General features: G+C 40.3%; 1 protein-coding gene across 2 annotated transcripts in view; it reads right to left on the bottom strand.

Moving 5' to 3' along the window:
* IL20RA (interleukin 20 receptor subunit alpha) overlaps positions 1–17902 on the bottom strand; it is a 36563-nt gene extending 18661 nt beyond the window's left edge. For both annotated transcript variants that reach the window (XM_059941116.1, XM_059941117.1), the window contains exon 1: positions 17661–17902. In XM_059941116.1, the coding sequence (XP_059797099.1) occupies positions 17661–17772 (112 nt within the window). In that variant the 5' untranslated portion in view covers positions 17773–17902. The remainder of the gene's footprint in view (positions 1–17660) is intronic.
* Positions 17903–18117: the final 215 nt, after the last annotated feature.

Here is an 18117-nt window from a genome sequence, read left to right as displayed (position 1 = left end):
TCTTTCCAGATCTAAAATGCTGTGGTTCTATATTTTTAGATGACACTAACATGTGAAGAGTGGTTAGCATCTTGTAAAAACTAAAATTAAAATAGACTGTGTATTATAATATCGCGGATGGAAGACATTACCAAAACATGGCTCCACCGAACTGACTGAGAAGGAACCAGAATAGTCTGATTTGTGGCAATTTGTGTTCGGAGAATTAAAAAACACAAGTTATCTTAGATATTATAATCCAGGCATATTTTCTCAATGTTTATCTATACAAAGGTTTATCTTCTACAACATTGGTTTCTACAATGTTTACATGGTTTATCTATACAAAGGTTTATCTTCTACAACATTGGTTTCTACAACTGTGTGACTTTTAATATAAGTAAACAACAGAATTCTCAAAATGCCTAAAACGTACCCCCAAATTTTTAAAGAAATAACTTGGAATAAAGTAAATGGACTGCTCATTTTAATTTAATTGGGGGAGGCACTGTTATGAGGAAACAAAGCAATTTTGCTTTTCTGAAATAAAGCACTCTGGAATGGGCTGTCAATCATTAATGTTCACTGATTCAATAGAAAATTTTACTAGTGTTTTGTAATCATTTAAATGATCCTCTAGAAAAGCTACATCAATTATCAAAATGTTACCAAACTCTGTAACGTAGAGGATTAATTTATAGAAATCCTCTGTAGAGAAATGCTAAAGAAAAAATCATTTTAATAGTTTAAATAAAAGGAATAATAGGCTAAATAAAAGGAATTAATAATCTGACAACAATATTACAACATTAAACAATTTTCTCATCATGCCATTCTATTTTTTGACAAGAAAACATATTTCATTATAAATGTTGTGAAATGGATATATACCTTCTCTGCAAGTTTACATTACGGGTAAATTATACATATTGCCACAGTTTTGTTAGCCAGCCTACAAGATGGCCCTCAGTAATCCCCTCCTCCTGGCATTCACAGCCTGTATATTCCTCTCCCACACTGTATCTGGGTTGGTCTGTGTGACCAATAGAATATGACAGAAGTGACGGTATGTCATTTCCAAGATTAGGTTATAAAAGATACTGTGGCTGCCATCTTGATTTCTCTCTCTTGGATTATTTACTCTGGGAAAAGTCAGCTGCCTTTTTGTGAACAATCCTCTGCAGAGGACCATGTGGCAAGTAACAGGCCTCCAACAGCTGGTGAAGAACTGAATGAGGTCTCCTGCCAAGAGGCACATTAATGAGTTTAGAAGTGGATCCTCCAGCTCCAGTCAAGCCTTCAGATGGCTGCAGCCCCAGCCTACCCCTTGACTATACTCTTGTGGGAGACCCTGAGCCAGAACCACCAGCTAAGCCATTACTGGACCCCTGACCCTCAGAAACCATGACATAATATTTGTTGTTTTAAGTTGCTAAGTTTTGAGGCAGTTTGTTACACAGTACTAGATAACTAATACAACAAAGAGTCTAAAACTGAGAGAAACTAAGAGAAATTAATCACTAAAAAAAAAGCGACCTAAATGGAAGAAGAAATGGAAGAAGAAAAAAATGGCCCCCTCCATTCCCAATGATGTTATAAAAGACCCCTGCTTTCACAATCTTGAAAAATGTTCTTTTTAATAGTTCCATTTCACCTTTATAAGGAAATTTTAAAAACCCAATGAGAAGACTGTAAACTTATTAGCCTTTAATTGCAAGTGAGAATCACAGCAACAATTTTTTGAATTAAAAAAAAAAGATAAATGCTTAGTTAAGTTCATTGTAAATACATGGTAGTAAACACCTTTAACAGAAATACATTTAAAATGGATGTTGCTGTTTTGTACACTGTTTCTGGGGAAAGTATATCCTAGCTTTTAATCCTTCAGATTCTTCATTTGGATTAACATTATCTTTCTGATTGCCTAGGCAGAAAATATATCAGTTTTGGATATCTATCCTCTTGTCATTAAATCAAAGTATTATCCCAGGGGCAGCTTTACCATGATAAAAGCCATCTGAAGACCCAGTGAATGGTGTTCTGAAGACACAGGGAGAACACGATTTGAAGATGGAAGGTTGGAGAGATGCATCTATAAGCCAAGAAGCCTGGCTACCACCAGAAGGTGGACAAAGCAAAGAAGGAACCTCCTCCAGAAGCTTCAGAGGAAGCATGGCACTGCCAACACCCTGGTTTCGTACTTCTAGATTCCAGAACTGTGAGAGAATACATTTCTGTTGTTTTAAGCCATCCAGTTTGTGGTACTTTATTACAGCAGCTCCAGGAAGCTAATACAGTTGCCACTGTGTGGATACCTAATGGTGAATAAACAGATATGTTCCTGCCCCTGTGGAGATCCCAGACTAATGGAAAGAGAGCACCATTCACAAGTCAAAAAACAAACAAAAACATACTTACAAATTTGGTGACCCAGTTATGAAAGGGAATAAGGTTGCAGTAGTGGGTCACAGAACCTACTTAGATAGGGGCTTAGGAGTCAGCTGTGAAGTGGGAGGGCAGTGTTCCTGGCAGAGACTCCTGAGATGGAAAAAAGCCCATCCAAAAACACCATGCCTTCGGAACAGTCAAAAGACCAGTGTGGCTGGAAAAAGTGAGGAAGAGGAGAGCGGCCACGATGTAACTGAAGAAGTTCAAAGGGGCTAGACCCCTCCCCCCTCTCCCCCCCCACACCCCGGTCTTTGTAAACCCCGGGAAGGAAGCTGGGTTATAACTGAAATTCAGCAGAAAAGTATTGAAGCCTTTTATGCAGTGGAAGCCATGGGCCTATTTGTATTTCAAATGGATTACTTCACTACTGAGAGGAAGAAAGCCTGGATGGGGGCAAGAATAGAACTGCAGAGACCTGTAAGACGGTAATTGCAGCAGCCCCAGTGAGGAAGGCTGAGCTTGCACCGAGATGCTGGCTGTGGATATGGAGGGTGAGGTGGGCGCAGCTGGGAGCTCTATTTTCAAAGTAGAAACAATAGTACCCCCTGATGAAGCAGAGCTATGAGAGTCACATCAGTAAGAGAGTTGCTGTGTTGTGAAAGCTAAATCAACAGATGAGGATTTATCAAGGAATATTTGCCCTGTTGATGATGTAAGAGAGTGATAAAAAATAGAATTAACACTTTGTTTTTGAGGAGGAGAAACAGTATTTAAAAAAGAACAACTGACAACTAGTATTTCCTTGTGGTGTTTTCATCTTCACAAAGTTGTAGGCACTGTTTGTTTCCAGTTTGGAAAACATAAAGAAAACACTCCTGAATAAATGTTCCAGTTGAGATAAGTCATTTTCCTAACCTTCCAGTATCGATAAGATAATTTAATCAACACCAAAGAGAAAATATGTCACACCCACGTTGATATCAGGAGTCATGTGCCAATTCGTGGGTAACAAAAGCATTTTTGTTCGCATAGATTGATGGCCTGGAAGTACAGCTCTGATCCTCTGAAAGTCCATCCATTTCATATCCCAAATCACGAAGCTGTTGGATTAGCACACAGAATTTTATTTCTTGGAGTGCTATACCATTACAACTTCCGTTTGGTACACAAAGTTTTCCATGGTCTGGTCTGGCCTCTCCTTTTGTAATTCTGCCAAATGCACTATGTTCACTAGTCACACCAAATCACCCGCAAAACCCTAACTAGCTCTGCGGTTTTCATGCCTTTACAATTTTGGTACCCTCCTCCTATAGTATCTTTGGGAACTAAAAGACGCCTTATTTTTCCATGTGTGCCTCCATTTAGAGTATTGGCTTGTACTATTTTAATGATGTGATTACGTTGTGATATTGTGGAAGGTATGCATGGTCTCCCCTAAAGGAAGTGGGCATTCCTGACGACAGTCACTGGGTAGGAGGCTGGTCTTTCAGGAGAAAATGAAACACAGAAGACCTCAGAAAGGGACAAGAACTCCAGGCTCCCTTTGAGCTTCCCTGACCGGGGTATGGACATTGGGCAATGGAGGGAGACTTGAGGGGGGCCCCCTTGGATAATGGGTATTTAAGATGGCTTCTGCAAACTAGTGGTTACCAGTGGGGAGGTGGGGAAGGGCAATAGAGGGGTAGGGGATTAAGAGGCACAGACTATTATGTATGAGATAAGCTACAAGGATATATTGTACAACACAGGGAATATAGCCAATATTTTATAACTATAAATGGAGTATAACCTTTAAAAATTGTGACTCATTATATGGTACACCTGTAACTTATATAATATTGTGTATCAACTCTACTTCAATTTAAAAAAGGAAAAAAATTAACCAACGAACAACAACCAAAAAGATGGCTTCTGTCCTAACAAAGCTGTGAGGGGTCAGCAAGAAGGGGTCCACTTAATGAACTCCTAAGTAATGATGGGTTAGCTATAGCTTGTAAGTCATGTCATTTAGACTTGTGTTCCCTCTCAGTGTTTATTTTCCTCTCATTGTATCTTGGCCTTTGGGAAAGTCTTCTAGCCCAGCTCCATCTATGTTATAACACCATAAAGAAAAAGTCCTCTATCTCCTCTTGGGTCCTTCTAGTAGAAAGAGAATAAATAAATGGAATTTGAAATGAGTAAATCTTTGACAACTTCATTAGTGGAGTTTTATAAAATGTGGCTGCTACATTAGTTCCAAGAATTACCTTATAGTTACCTTTCTGTAGGTGGAATGAAATGGTATGTGACATTTTCTTAATGGCCTCAAAGATAATACTAATGTCATCATCTTAAGTATGTTGCAGTTTTCATTATATGCCTGACAGTAAAAGGTATTTCCATTTCATTATACTGTGGGAAAAGTCTATGCATAAATTAATGCCTGATGAACACTGGTAAAAAGTGGTGAGGTCTTCAGAATGAACTCACAAAGGGTAATCAGGCTCGTGGTTACCCAAACCTCTCTCTTCTGGGGCTGAGGCTCTCTGACTTTCCCGCTATGGACAGTACACTCATTCACCCCTGAGGAAAACCACCAGACTACAAGAGGCTGAACAATCAAATGTGTCCACTTTTGGGGACTTCCCTTTGGGGCCATTCAAGTTTCTCAAGCTCATGATTAACAAGGGAACCTCAGCATTGAGGAAGCCCTGCCCACCTCTGCCCAGAGAAAGTCTCCAGCCCTCCAGCCTCATCTGTCTTTCTGAAGCTGAAGCAGTGAAGGAATCACTAGGCTCTGAGCTGTTTGACCCTGGGCACCATGTCTTATAAGATTCTTTGTATCCCCAGTGCCTCTCAAATAAATACTTTTGAACTGAACTAACCAGGGACCACTGGGCTCACATATATTGTAGAGACAGGGCAGGACCCGGATTCACATGAGCATCTGGATGAGGGTGACACAGCCTGAACCACCAAACCCTGATAGCTTGAAATCACCCTGGGAAACTTACACTACACACAGGGGATTAGCCCAGTCAGAAGATACTCAACAGATGCTTTTTAATGAAGGAAGAGCAGCCCATGGCAAGTGGTTGCTACATCTTACAAGTGTCTTTCAAAATAGGAAAATACCTACTATGCTTGTAAGACCAAAAAAAGAAAAAAAAAATCACCTCCCGAATGAGTTTTCTGTTGTGGGAAATGGGGTTAAAAACAATCGATGTACAAAAAGTACCAGAGGGTGATTAATCAGTTTCAGGAAGCAAAAGTTGGAAATATCTCATCCCAACCTCCACCAAAGGAGAGCCAAACAGTGTCACTGCCTTCAAACAGATTAAGTATGGTTCTAACTTCATCGTCCTGAAAGGAAAGGCATATTTTCTTTTGTCTTAAGTTATAAATTATCTCTCTTGAAAAATATTAACTCCTCTTTCCTCTTTTCCCCCTTGATATATATTACATATATCAAGTGCCCTTAGAAAGTGAATCATCTAAACAACACTTGAAATGTTATTCAGGAGCTATTTACCTGAGAAAATATACTTAACTGTCTTCTGTAAAGGAGAGAGTACAGTTTGATGTTAACAGTAGTTTCTCTGAACTCGATTATCTTCCTCTACCAATCCCGCTACAATTTCTCTATTATTTCTTTGCCCACTTGCTGCTGTACTTGCATGCTGCCTCTGTTTTCTCTTAATAGTATACTGAACGTTATATAGGGCACTGCCACCTGCCCTATCTCATTGGCTTCTAGTAATTGTTTATGTGAGTAGGTCAGAGAGAAGTTTTAAGAACGAGAGTTCTAGAGCCACACTGGGACCTACTCCCTGTTCTACTGCTTATCTAAGCTGTGTGCCCTGAAGTAAGTTATTTAGCCTCTGTACTCAATTTCCTCATTTGTAAAATATAACAATAATATTATCTGCCTCATAGGCTTGTTGGAATGATTAAATAAGGTTCCCAAAATAGTGCCTGGTACAAAGAAAGAGCTCAATAATCATTAGTTCAGTATTGTCCTCCATGGTTACTATTCTCCCTTTAGAGCTGATTAGATAGAGTCCCAGAGAGGCTGACTGATTTGCCTGTGGTTATTCAGCCATCTGGAAGCTGTTTGAGCCCAAGTGCTCTGAGGACAACAGGGTTCTCTACTAGGACACTCACTTACTGCCTTTAGGGAATGCTTCAAGGAGCAGTGTTGTGGGAAGAAGAGATTGCATGATCACTGGAAAGTTTGCATGTTACAGATGACTGCTTCTAAGGAGATATATAAGAAATTCAATGAGGAGTTCAATTCTTAAAAATGCAAACGCTTCATATGCTGTTTTTCCCTATCTTTTCTCAGTGTGAATAAAAATATGTACACACACACACACAAGGAATTCAGTGAGGAAAACCCTAGTATTTCTCCTTCATTGAAGTTTTTTCTGGTGGAAGTGTACTTAGTCACATCATTCATTCAACCTCATTACTGGGCACCTACTAGAAATAGAAACTGATAGTTACTGGGGTGCAGTGGCAGACAGAAACACACAGAAGGCCCTGCTCTCACAGAGCAGCTATTTTCTGAATCTGGGACACAATCCATCAATACATGCCTTCCCTGCCAGGTATGTGAGCTTTTATATGGATGAGCGATATATAAGTCATACATAAAAAGCATGTTATTTCTTTAGAGCCACACCTCAATAAGTAAATCTATGTGCTTAAACACGTTTTGGAATATTGCTGTTGGTGCTTGAGAGCAAGTAGGACTTTAAGGTTGAGACTACTCTTAAAATAAATATATTGGCATTTACCCATCAAAAAGAGTGTGCATTGTCCAAGCAGTTCCCTTGGGAGGGTTTATAATTATTCCCTGGTACTGCTCAGCTCTGGCATCTGGGGCATGCTTCCTTTCAGCTACAACTGTCTTCAGCGGTTGCTTGTATAAATGCAAAAAATTCCATCTCATTTTTTTTTTTTTTATAGTCACACCTTGTTTTTGCCCAACATAGCATTTCTTAGCTTGATTACCCAAGTTTGTTGGAAGTGGCTCTGAATGCTTTTGAAAATTAAACCACACCTCCAAGATGAAGGTTTGCCACTTAATGGCAAACCTTAATCTGACAGATGCATACAGGTTCTATTGAGAACTCTGAAAAAAGGAGTTAAGGAAATACATGGTGAGATGTTTGTGCACAGCCTCCTAAAATGTCTATTTTGAAGATGCCATTATTAATTTGAATATGTCGGTCCCGTTGTTAGAAAATCAGTCCCACTTCCTTATGTCATCTCTTGTATGTATGTCTTCCCTTCCCTTCCCTTTCAGACTTGCTTTTTGAGGCCAGGGACTTGATTTTTCTCCACATTTTGTGATCTCCAAAGTGTTTATCCAAATTGAATATCACAGTAACTGTGGAAAAATAGATTCAAATGTGGGTTGGAGTCTCTACAACTTGATAACTTGCCTCAGAAAGGAAAAGATAAAAGAAAGAACATAGTCAAAGACAAACCATTTGAAACCACTAAGGTATTGGAAAGAATAGCTGTTGGGAACTCCCAGTTCCATCAATAGGTGTTTACTAAATATCAACATACATCGTCCACTTTATTTTTCAAATAATTTTCATAAATCATAGTACTTCTTTTTATCCTCACATAAGTAATGTGATTCTTCCATTAACATCTCCATCACTTGAAATTTTCAGAGAGAAAATCAAGATAAAAATGTGAGAAAAAAATTAATAGAAAAAGTAAGAGAGACTTAAAAATAATTACTTAGTGGAGATTTGGAAGTAATTAGTAGTATTTACTTGTCTTGGCTGTTGATTGGGATTTTGAGGCAAACGAGGTTGAGAGTGTGATCTCAATTGTGATCTCAGACTTTCCAGTCAAACAAGATGAAGACAGATGTGTACAGCAGCCATCAAAAACAGTCAGAAAGGTGCAATATTTTTCAACAGGTTAACTCTCCTCTATAGTGACAAGTCAATGCTTTGATGTTTTTGACGGTGACCAGGGCTCGGATCACACCTCTTCAGGGTTGAATTAAGCCTCAATGAAGTTGTGTAACTAAATGTGATAAAATGGACAGGGGATCCACGTGCTGCGCGGGGCTCGCTGAAGATCAGCTCTCTGAGGTGGTTATCCTACCACAAAGATATTAAAAAACACTGGTCAGGATAAAAGCAGAGCAACAGTGAAGAGGCCACCCACGAAGAGCCAAAGGCACTGACGACACTGGAACTTCTCCAGGGTCAACTCAGAGAATGGATCAATGAAGACGTTCCCTTTGCTCTTGCTGTTAAAGCTAACAGAGCCTTCAAAGGACTGTGTTGATTCAGGAAGTGAGAAAGAGCACCAGCCCTCTTAGAAAACCACAGCTGTAACATGGGAGCCTTTTGATACCTGTTTGTGGTTGGATTCAGTGTTGCACAGAGCCGCAGACCACAGAGACCTGTTGAAGCTGTCAGTGACCTTGAGGTCGGGCTGTCCTACAGCTGCAAAGCTCCTTACTCCTACCCACCTGGCAATACCACTGTCAGAAAAAATCATCTGTTTCATAGGATTCTTCTATTTGTTGTTGGGTTTTGTTGGTTGATTTGTAGTTTTACAGGAAAGAAATGTAGGGAAAAAGGAATGTTAACTACGTGGTAGTTTATAGATAGAATATGCTTAGAGCAGGATTTAACTTTATTTTCTTGCTAGCATTTTAAATGAAAAATATAACAAGTATATTGGCAATTCTCATAAGTCTCACTTTCCCTTTTCATAGGAAGCCCTGCCTGACTCCTAGATTAGATCGGTTGCCTTGCTCTGTGCTTCTAAAGAAGCTTGGTTTCCTCAGTTCTGGCATTTATACTTTAATGTAATCACCCGAGGTTAAAAGCTCCACGAAGAAAGAGACCTTGTTTTCTTGTTCACCTCAACACCGAGAACAGTTCCTGATATGTATGAATGAATGATATTGAATAAATGAATGAAAGAATGATTAAATGAAAAGTGCTCAAAAGAAGGTTCTTTAAAAATCACACTGTGTCAAGTTGTATTTTAAGTTATGAAAACTCAAAATGAACATGTGGGGTATGAAGGTAATTCTTTTTCATTAAATCTGATCACCTCAAATACCTCATTCCCCTAAGTTATTTGCTCCTAAGGTACACGTGATATTCTATTTTGCACCTAAAAACTATCAGCAAATTTGATAAATAACAACGTAAAGCATTTAGTAGGATAATTCAGAGGACCTTTTACTTCTTTTATACTTTAATCTAAAATGGAGGAGGAGGGCTGACTTGGAATCATATGGATAGTTAGCCTTAAGTATGAAAATGGTCCATGCTGGAGCAAGAGTGAAGATTTTGCAATGAACGTGCCACAGAGAGGAACAGAGATGGAGGTCTGAGGAGAGTGAACCCCTCTGCTGAAGAAATTTAAACTCCACCATCTTTATTACATACCCATTGACGTTTCTCTCCTTTTTAAAAAACAGGTATAATTAACATATAACGTATTAGTTTAAGGTGTACAACATAATGATTCCATGTTTGTACATATTGCAAAATGGTGGCTATCTTTTATGTTCATGTTATGGAAGGTACAAGAGATGACTCATCTCTGCCCTCTACATTCTCTGGAGAGCCTTTCAGGCGTGAGACTTCTGCAAAGGTTTCCCTTTGGCAGTGGACACAGACTAATAAACACGTTGAGGAGGAAAACTGCATGGGGTTGAAATGGTAGCTTTTCTCCACTTTAGAAGCCAAGCTCATGGGCCCTGCTCACTGCCCTACAAGCTGTTGAGGGTATGGTAGGCGTTATAAATTCAACTGTGGCCCCGCAAAGAAATATGTTGAAATCCTAGTCTCCAGTACCTCGTAAAGTAACCTTCATTAGATATAATGTCTTTATAGAGGTAATCAAGTTAAAAAGAGGTCATTAGGGTGGGCTTCAATCCAACGTGACTCGTATCCTTATACAAACGGAAAATTTGGACGCAAAGAGAGACATGCACAGAGGGAAGATTATGTGAAGAGACAGAGAGAACACCGTGTGAAGGCAGAGGATTGCAATGATGCTCAACAGGCCAAGGAATGCCAAGGATTGCCAGCAACCACCAGATGCTAGGAGAGAGGCATGGAGCAGATGTTCCCCTACAGCCTTCAGAAGGAATCAACCCTGCCAACATCTTGATTTTAGACTTCTAGCTTCCAGAACTGTGAGATAACACATTTATGTTATTTTAAGCTACCCAGTTTGTGGTACCTTGTTATGGCAGCCTTAGGAAAGTAATATGGTAGGTGTCTGTTCCTTGTATCTTTCCTCAAAAATGAACACAATGTTTATTTAAGAGAAGAATGAATGCTTTAAGGGCTGCCAAGTAACCTGAAAGTAAGGATGGAGGGATTGATGTAGGAGAAGAAAAAAATGTCTGCAAAGTTGAAAATGAGGAAATTTAAATGGCGGAAGTAATGTAAACAAATGCTTCAACTAAGAGGATACACTTGCCAAAATATCTCATATCACCAAAATACAAATGTTAACGGTATGGAATGGAAAATTTCAGGGGGCTGGATTAAAGGCATACACGTTGAGACTCAAGAAGTATAAGGAAAACTTCCTGACAAATCTGTATAGGACAAGGTATGCCCATTCTCTGTGCCTGGAGGTGGAGCTGGCATTTGATGATGCGGTGCGTGAAGTGATTGGAGAAGCTGAGTGGAAGCCATTTTGGCGTCTCAACGTGCACTGTGGTGACCACCGCACTTGAAAAACAGAACTGATTTTGAATAGATAATATTTGTAATCAATAAAAATTTCCTTTCCAGAAAAGAGTCTCCTTAATTGCATTAAAGTCCACCGTGACAGACATCATGTGCTCTAGATAAAACATCGTGCCATACTTCCATTCTCTGTATTCTGAGAAGTAAAGAGAAAGAAAATTGCCTCCATAAAATGAAATTGTATTAATAGGAAATTCTGAGTTTAAATGAGGGGTCAAGGTCTGTGTCTTACAGGAAAAGACAACAAAGGTAAAAAGGGAGGGTAACTTTCAGGCATCAGGAACCCTTTGTTCACCAGGAAACTGATGCTGAATCACTTAAGGACCAACATGCCAGGGGCGGTGATTAAAAGTTGGCAGACCAGCCATGTCATCATGACCTACAGTGAGTATGCCTGAGAACTTACAGACAATCTGGAACACACACATACAGAAAAGACCAGGAGAGAGAGGGGCCTGGCATGACACAACTGGGGAGGTGGTTAGCTGAGACGAATGAAGACAGAGGAAATGTGATGGTTGCAGTCAATGAGCTGAGCAGCTTGTTCTGCATGACGTCATCAGCTTAGAGTGAGGACCAACCATGTGACAAGATGAAAGAGATCAAGACCTCAGCTCATTCATTGGAAGAACATTCTAGGAGCTGGAAGTCTACAATGACAGGACATCCTGTCTTGGGTGTCAGGTATCAAGTTTCCTGTGATGAGAGGTGCTCCAGCAGCAGATAGGTAATGACTTTGAAGTTATGTCGCAAGGAAGATTCACAAGGGAAGCAGTTAGATGGGATTTTAAGGCCTTTTCAAGCCTAGTTTTCTATATCAAAAGGAATTCTGAAAATAAAGCAGAGGAAGTATTTAATTGTATTGTCTCCAGCCAGCATTCTTTTTTAAAAAAGTTCTCTTGTTCTCCAATTTTATATGGAATTGACATCTTGAGACAGATTACAGAGATTTAATTCATTTTTCTAGTATCACCTTTTGAGTCAAATAATCATAAATGTGGACCAAGAAAAAGTAAAAATGCTGTCAGAACATCACAATCATAGCATAAGGGTAGTGTTATAAATAAGATGAATAAAATGATTTCACTTCTTAAAATATATACTACCTTAAGCTGCAGTTAATTCTTAGCAGTCTTTTTTTTTATCATCATGTAAGTAAACATGTCGAAGATACCTGGTCAAATTGTACATGAAGAAAAAGATGCAGGTAGAGAGTCATTTTAAAAGTATCACGCATATAATGAAAGGTGCCTTTTAACCAAAAAGGCAAATTTACTGAGTGACATTTGTGAAAAGTACTATGCCAAGCACTTAAAAATAGTTAATGTTTTATGCTGAGATACTTATACTAAAGTATTAGTTTTATAGCATTAATATTAAAAATTAAAAATATATGTTACTGCTTATTGTCTTTGTCTAAAGTTTAGGCTTAAATGCAAAATCTGCATCCTACCTATGGCTCTGAGTCAGAGCTGTATAGAAAGGTGCACTCAGAGAACTGGTGCCCCTCCTCATCCCTACCACCTTGTTCGTACACCATGCCACCTCCTATGGGTAACAGATCTCCTTAATTGTTCTCTAGGGAGCAAATTCTGCCTTTCCTGGATTTGTTCTATAGGAAGCTGAAAAAATAGCTACAGGTAGTAGGAGCACATCTTCTGAAAGGGGAGGCTGGTGATACCTATAGCCACACGCTTAGATCTCAGGTATATGATGCTCTCCAGACATGCTGGGGATGGGCTTCGAGCTGATCAATGAGGAGCTATATAATAGCCAATAAATGATAAATGTACATGCAAATGTACAAGAAATCCCTCATGTCTGCTCCAAAGGCAATGGGAGAGAAGCTGGAAAAGAGGACAAGCTTGTTTGATGAAAAGAACATTTGAGAAGACAAATCCTGCTTTAGCTGCAATAGAGAACCTAGATGTAGACCGAGTTCTTGACTATTAGCATACAATATGTTTAAAACCAGGTGTTTTCATGAGAAGTTGAAGCAAAATTTGGAAATGATTTAGCCTTGATATGAATTTGGCTGGTACAGTCAGGGCCTACCTTTGAGGACTACGGATTTGTGAAGCAGAAAAGACATATCCTGTTAAGTGAAAAAATGCTAAGTGGAAAAGAGAACCTGTAGTATGCTAGGTTTCATGTAAGAAAGAAGGGGAATATGAGAAAATACACACATATCTGTTCACTGGTGCAAAAGAAATACAGGAAGGATAAACCATTAACTAAGGAGACTGGTTACCTACGGGAGTGGCATGGATAAGAATAGGAACCAGGTTGTAAGGATGATGAGGGGGCAACCCCTCTTTAAGTGTACCATTTTGTACATCTCTGACTCTTAAACCACAGTAATGTCTCACATACCCTTCAAATACCCCCAAATCAACAAACAAAACCAACTAGCACGTGGGCAACCCCAACTGAAATACAAACAGTAACAAATGAACCTAAACTTATTACAAATAGACAATATAACCACAGTAAAGAAGGTGAAGGAAAACCGGTCTAATCTAAGTAACTTTGGTCAACAGTATCTTGACTGGGTATTATAAAGCCAAAGACAAAAGAACTGTATATAAGTGCTATAATCTAGTTAGTAAATGTCCTTCTCATAGGAGCATGGGTTAATAATTCTGAAACTCTAAACTAGAAATGAATAAGTAAGTAAATCTATTATAGATAATGATATCAGGTTTCTCACTGTTGGAGAAAGAAGCTACAGATAAAGAAAAGAAAGACAATGAACTCTGTGCTATTGGAATCAGAGGTATCAGTGTAAGCTTATCGTCTTTTGTATACATAGACACATACATATAGATACAGAAATACAGATGTGTGTGGATGCCTCGGTTAGTATATATATTTATAACTTCCAGCTCTGTCCGCTGAGAGAGCCTAGAAACAACATTCCAGTAGCAATTAGTATGCCTGGCAACTAGATTTTGGTTTCTAGATCCTATTCTCCAGTAGAAGGAGCTAGAGCTCCTTGGGGAAGTAGCTGATTCAGCCCTGGTGAAGGGAAAATACAAGATGAACCTGAAACATTTTATGTTGCTAGAAAGCAATGAACTGCTCAAAAAGAATGGGGCTTGTTGAAAGCACATGGGAGCCAAACTAAAAGAGCTTTTAATGGCCAAAGCTGGAACAATTTGAGCAACAAAATTAATAATAATAGTATTGGATTATAACTCAAAGAATAAAGTAAATATTTATGAGTCCATATTGATATATTTAAGCAACTGAATAAATAAATAAATGGGGGAAAAGTAAATGCTCTTCTTTGCATTAGAATTCCAATTTAATAAATATAGAAGGAAAAAATGAAATTAAAAAAATCACCATTAGGCGTCGTAGTTGCTGCATTCAGTATCCACTGATGAATACTAAAATTAGTGGGTGTAAGTTTGAGGAGAAACAGGATATTTGCATGATCTCAAAGTATCTTCCCACAATGTATTTATTAATCAGAAAGTGAAAATAGTAACTATACAGTGAAAAACCCTGCAGACACCACCTAAACCAAATCATCAAGATTAACATCGCCAGGAAGAAGACATAGTGACATCATAAACCCTTTGATATGATGTGCTGGGAAACACAACATAATCTCTGTGGTATTATTGCCCAAAAGGAATAACCTCACTCTAATCAAGAGGAAACTTCAAAGGAACCCACAATGAGGAGCAATCTGAGGAAGAGGTGACAAGAACTCTTCAAAAATGTCAAGGACATGAAAGCAAAAAGAGGCTGAGGAACTGTCATAGATCGGAAGAGAGGAAGGAGACACAGCAACTAAGTGTAATGAGGAACCTGGATTGATCCTGGAACAGAAAAGGGGAATTAGTGGAAAAAAGGGTGAAATTGGAACAAAGTCTATAGTTTAGTGAATAGTGTCAATACTATACCAATGTTAATTTCCTCATTCTGAACACTGTACCACAGTTATGTAACATGTTAAAATTAAGAGAAACCGGGTGAGGGGTTTATGAGAGCTCTATTATTTCTATAGCTTTTCTGTAAGTCTCAAAACAGTTCAAAATTAAAAGCTAAAAAGAAGAAAATAATGAAGAAAATTTAATTAGTTCACTGGAACCATTTGTGTGTGTTTGAAAAATATCCTGAAATAATTTCTCAGTTAAATAAAATACCTGATGCTGTTGTGTTTATATCAAAGAAGAGACACTTCAACAAATACCCTCACTCTGTTAATTGTAGTATATTAGTTCTAATAAGCAGAGATGCTGTAATACACTGCATTCAAAAGCTCCAAACCTAGAGTTTGGCTCATTTGTTCATAGGCATAATGAAGAATATTTTTTCCCTCTTTGGGGATTTTGGGAAGCCCTCCTTGAAGGAGGCACATTGGAGGTGAGATGCCAAGTCTGAATAGGAGTTAGCCGGGGACAGAGCAGACAGGAACATTCCAGCCCAAGGAACTGCAAGTATGAAGTCCTGAGATGGAAAACGGTTTGGTTTGCTCTAGGAACTGGAAAAAGGCCAGGATAGCAGGAATTAAAGTGATGTGAGGTAAGGCTGGAGAGACAGGCAGGAGTGAGCCGTATAAGACCACATAGGAGAATTCAGACGGAAGCCTCTGAAGGGCTTGAGGAGAGGAGATACATGACGTTGGAAAGTCATCTCCTCCCACTCCCTTACTGGCTTTAAATGCTTGTTTATATTATGCTGACCACGGTTCTTTATCTTCACTGAGGAATAAGACATGGGATTGGGCCAACAGGGCAGAGTTTGATAAACCACAGTGATAAACTTCCTAGTGAAACTTCTGTCCCTGGAGACATAAGAGAGTGAAGGTACAGATATGTATCCCTCCTGCCTTGAGGGAGTGGCACAGACGTTCTGAATTCCTTTAAAAGTTTACCTGAAATGAAATACGAAGAACTTTCCTAAAATGTTGATGCCACATTGAATTTTTTTTCTTTCTTTTTGGATGTTTGGTATTGTACAGCCTGATCCAATCACAGAGCTGTGTGACTTCGAACTTTTGTGCTAAAAAGTTTGAAAAATTAAAGAATTCGCCTACTGGAGAATGGTAATGTCATATAACTATTAGAAAGTTCCCATTGCTCAGCAGATATGGTGGTGGATCCATCAAGATAGAATAGCTCTCTATTAAGAGTCAGGTATGGTATCCATGTAACCACATATGCCTTCTCACTTGGTTTTCCCAGCAGTCCTCAGGGTGCCTGGAGGCCCAGAAGAGGGCAGGAACTCTTTAAGAAGAGCTAAGAAAGTACCTGGGTCTTGTGGGTCAGAAAAGAGTTTCTTCTGCTTTGTTTTTTCCCCAATTTTGCTTTGAAGCCAAGAATATTATTACCTTCTAATGTCAGCCTCCCAACCCAATTAAGGAGCAAGCTTTATTTCTTTGATTAGAAATAGAAACAACTAAATTCATATCTGTTAGTTGAGGTTCAGTATCTGGATAAGTCAGGAGCAGATCTTCCCATTCAGCTTACCTAAGAATATTTATCACAAGACAAAAGAACAATTTCTGGTAACTTTAGGATTTAGAAGAGAAACTTTTTGTGTATAATGTCTGTTGTCCAAAAATCTCTCCAAGATCTATATGCACACAATTCTTACCTTTGTAACTATATTGAACTTTAGTAACTTTTTCTTTGACTACTAAGGACACCGCAGTTTCATGAACAACTTTCTTCCTGCATTCACTGTCATTGTTCAGCTCTGGGTTAAAAACATGGAAGCCTGGATCAAATCTGTACAAAGCACAGTATTCTGGGAAGTTGTGTTGCGTTAACTTTAAAAAAAAAAAAAAAGGAGGGTCCTAGATATCTTGCTTTAAAAAAATTTCTTTTTCTCATACACCAGAAATGCAGAAGAAAAAAAAGAAATCAGGTTAATGAATCATTCTGGTTTACTGGATTCCAGCTGGTAGAGTTAAAACTTAAAACCAAAAAGCCTTGAGTTACCTATGTCATGGATCAGTTCCAAGTTTTGTTACTTTCAAAAAAAAAATCAAAGAGCACATATATGTACAAGATCAAAACTGCAGAGGAAAAAAATGACGTGCCCAGAAAGATCTTAGTTTAGAAACGCTGCACCTTTCTAACTCCGGTTCCCTCAAAGCCCACTCTTTCAGGAAGTTTGATTTTTAAAGCGCAGACATCGCCTCCTTCCGTGGGGCGCTCTGTTGAAGGGAGCAGGTCGGTGAGGCCACGGCGTGGGTGGTGGGAGCCTGCGACGTGCCGGCGAGTGCAACGCGAAAGGTCACTGCCACCGACCGTAAGTTACCAGCTGTGGGTACCGCTCGGAGCGACCACCGTCAACCTTCCTCTACCTCGCCCGCAACTCCCGCAACGAAAAGTGTGAAACGCGGAGCGCGCGAACTTGACCCTGAAGCCGGCCCGCGCCAGGCAGCGGCGAGTTCCTCCCTGGGACTCCGGGGTTCCCGGCGCTGACCCGCGCTCCTCTCGCTCTGCGCGCTTGAAAGCGAAACCCGGGGGCGGGAGGGCCGAAACCAGCCGCAGCTGGGCGGTCGTCGCGACCCCGGCGCGACCCTCCTACCTGGTCGTCCCGTCGGCGCGGCCACCAGCAGCAGCAGCAGCGGCAGGGCCGGGAGGCCGGGTGCCGGGGCCCCTATGGCAGCCGCCTTCGCTGTGGGTCGGGGGGCGCACATGGGCGGCGGGTCTGGGTCACATCTCAGCGGGCGGCCGGTAGCGTCCGACGCCCCCTCGGGCCGCGGGCGGTGGGAGCGCGGCCTCCCCTCGGCGCCCCGGGCCCCAGCTCCCACTGCGCGCCGCGCTCGGGTTGGCGGGGCGACCGGGGAGGCGGAGTCGCGTCCCGCCGGAGCCCGGGCCGGACGCCAGGGAGAGGGGAGGGCCCGCGACTTCTAGTCCCAGCCACTCAGGCTCGCCGCTCTGACTATCCGAGACTTTCCACCGCCGCGACCAGCGAGATTACTACTGCAGGGAAAACCTCCGTCCAGTAAAGAGAAAGTGAGCCGCGCACACTGAATAGTGAT

This window comes from Balaenoptera ricei, chromosome 12 (genome assembly GCF_028023285.1).
Source record: "Balaenoptera ricei isolate mBalRic1 chromosome 12, mBalRic1.hap2, whole genome shotgun sequence".
NCBI lineage: Eukaryota > Metazoa > Chordata > Mammalia > Artiodactyla > Balaenopteridae > Balaenoptera > Balaenoptera ricei.
The sequence above is the reverse complement of the archived record's forward strand: the minus strand, read 5'-3'. Positions and strand labels throughout refer to the sequence as shown.